Source organism: Atta colombica, unplaced genomic scaffold, assembly GCF_001594045.1.
Source record: "Atta colombica isolate Treedump-2 unplaced genomic scaffold, Acol1.0 scaffold127, whole genome shotgun sequence".
NCBI classification, from domain to species: domain Eukaryota; kingdom Metazoa; phylum Arthropoda; class Insecta; order Hymenoptera; family Formicidae; genus Atta; species Atta colombica.
The window spans coordinates 819,082-821,942 of NW_017259214.1; the positions used below are offsets into that span (position 1 = coordinate 819,082).

General features: G+C 34.6%; 1 protein-coding gene across 8 annotated transcripts in view; it reads left to right on the top strand.

Moving 5' to 3' along the window:
- The window catches only part of LOC108684222 (CREB-regulated transcription coactivator 1-like), a 29,954-nt gene extending 27,324 nt beyond the window's left edge, over positions 1–2,630 (top strand). For all 8 annotated transcript variants that reach the window (XM_018188434.1, XM_018188437.1, XM_018188435.1 and 5 more), the window contains 3 exons: positions 1,349–1,423; positions 1,728–1,881; positions 2,267–2,630. In XM_018188434.1, the coding sequence (XP_018043923.1) occupies positions 1,349–1,423; positions 1,728–1,881; positions 2,267–2,484 (447 nt within the window). In that variant the 3' untranslated portion in view covers positions 2,485–2,630. The remainder of the gene's footprint in view (positions 1–1,348; positions 1,424–1,727; positions 1,882–2,266) is intronic.
- The last annotated feature ends 231 nt before the right edge of the window (positions 2,631–2,861 follow it).

The following is a 2,861-nucleotide window of genomic DNA, read 5'->3' on the forward strand; positions in this document are numbered from 1 at the left end:
CACAGTAGGATTTAAATACCTAATGAATATATCAAGTTAAAGAAAAAGGCAAATAATTGATAGGACATCTTACAACCTGTTTATTTACAGTATGCAACCTGTTAGTTTATACGTTAAAAAAAGAACGATGAATTTATATAAGTGTCGTATCTTTCAAACGGTACTTTCAAACAGCAGAAGTTTGCATATAAACGTGCCAAATGTATTCCCGTGCGTGGAATTTGCTTGCACGTGTAGCAAAGGAAAAATATCAGATTCCAAAAGGGTGAAATATTTGTAGATTAAGGTAAAATATTACTCGCGATGAAATACCATGCCACTATACATTGCACACTGATGTTTAAAACATTACTCCGATCGAAGACAAATTTTAAATGTGCCGTTAAAAAATCGTAAACGAGGGAAAAAGTACATAATAGCGTACTTTTATGCGAATCAGAAGGCTAATAATAATCGTAATTTGTAACGTATTCTTGATTGATATTCCGCAAAACTCGGTTACGCGTTGTTACATATGCATATGCCAAAGTTGCCGATGTCGTGCGTGCTGAGCTACAGAACCAGTTTTATCGCGGAGGGCCTTAACGATACCCCCTTTTTATTTCCTCGTCGTTACACGCACAAGTAGCCATTACCATTTGATATTGCACGGACAGTTACGCGCCGAGCCATCAATTTAAGTGGTGGAATAGAAAAGATAATATTTTACGAGATAAAAATGATCATTCAAACTAAACAACTTCATTCGCACGGATTATTGTTCGATATTACCTTTAATATCGGCATCTGAGAATCTAAAAGATTTAACGATAATAACCCATTTTTTTTTTCTTCAAAGAAAGAATCATGAATTTTAGGATAAGTTAAATAAGCACGAATAAATGCGGCCAGCTGGAAACTAGTACGTGAAATAATAGACGTAAGACAAAGCAATAAGTTTATCGTGGATGTCGACTAAGCGAAAACGGATTTCATTTAACAATAGCTATTAAGCGGAACGGAGTATCCGGAAATCGAACAGTAACTAATGTTATGATAGATTCCGAAGTTGAAGAATGGACGATCTTTAGCGAGCGGCACGAGCTTACGAGCTTACAGTTTAATTGTATTTATTTCTCCCTTTATACTCTTCTTCCGCTGTTTTCCTTCCCGCGCATACGATGTTCCTCGCGGATTATTCTATAATAAGCACTTGGGGCTGGAGACGCGTGTTACACATGAGAGGAATCAACGTTGTATTCAGTCAAAGATGAATCCGATTAGATCGCAACTGCGGTAATTCTTCCGAGGCTTTTCAATGATGCCAGGCTCATCTCTACGACTTTCTTTCTTTTTTTCTCTACTTCAGATGGACACGCCAGTGCAGACGAACACGATTGGGACGTTTATCGGGTCACCAAATCATACTACGAGTTACACGCAGGTGATAAAATCGATATTTTATTGTAAATTCTGTAAAAATATTAGGATGCTATTTCATTTGTGCGTTTTTCGTACAATAAATGTGTGCAAGACAGAAAGATCCTTGAATCTTTCTATCTTATAGCCAATGAACAGGCTTGAAAAATTTATTTATAACGAAAACGTACAAATGAAATGGCACCCTTACGTTAAGTAACGAAAAAAATAATTATCACAAAAAATTCATATTAATATACTTTCGCATTGCATTTGTATTGTATATTCTTTATCTTTATTTAATTCTTTATCTATTCTTTATATTTTAGAATGACGTGATTAATGTCGGCGAATTAGGCAGTGGAGACACGGGATATTTCAGCACGAGTCCACAAATGGCGTATCAACCTACGACGACGACGACCACTGCTACTCAGCAGCTAACACCGCAGACTCCAAATACACCCACAATCATTCTCACAGGTATTATTGTAGATATGTTTTTAGATTTTTTAAATTGCATTTTGTAATAGAAGGCATGAAATTTTCCATTTATTCATTTTTGATTAAATTATTTGATTATTTCACATTTTTTGACATTTATGAGAAAAATCGTAATCCATGTTATTCAAGATAATTGTTCATTATATTATAATTGATTAAATGAATTATAATTCTCCATTATATATTAATACTTCAATAAACGAAAGTAATTCTACATTAAAGAAATATTAAACAAGAACAAAAATATATAAATATAGATCGTTTAACCGTTAATCTTTCGAATTATAAAATGTTAAAGAAAATATTTCAAGTGCTTAGATATTATAAAACAAGAGAAATCTCTATAAAAAATATTGTATTACAGACTTTTCTGGTGCGGATGATCTTACGAATCCAGAATTTGTGAAAGACCTCGGAACGGCAATGATGGGTGATTTTGACCCAGAAATGTTTCCATCGGACGATGCCCTCAGACAGGGCCTTGATCCGATCGATGTGGATGGTCTACAAATGCTGGCTGACCCTACGATGGTTATATCAGACTCCAGCGCCGAAGCCCACTTTAGATTAGATCGACTTTAAGAGAAGAAATTTTACTCATTTACCAACACTCGTGACGACTATTGCGTAGGATAAAATAAATTCTGTCCTGGTGTCATGATTAATTCTTAAGACACTTTGACATATTGGGGTACCACTTCTTGGACACTGGCAGATTTGCAGGGAAACGCGCGTCAATATGTATAAATATTTGTAAATTTTATTTACAGCGTATAAACTTAAATAGATTTATACGCGAATATTTTTATCTCGTTAAAATGCTGTGCATTTTTTAATCTCATCCATATATGATATCAGATCTGTATTGTTTTTATGGATAGTGTATTTGCGTATCTGAAATATCTTTCGAAATATTTTCTGGAAACAGGTCAGTGGTCAATGAAAGTTGTTTCCCGCTC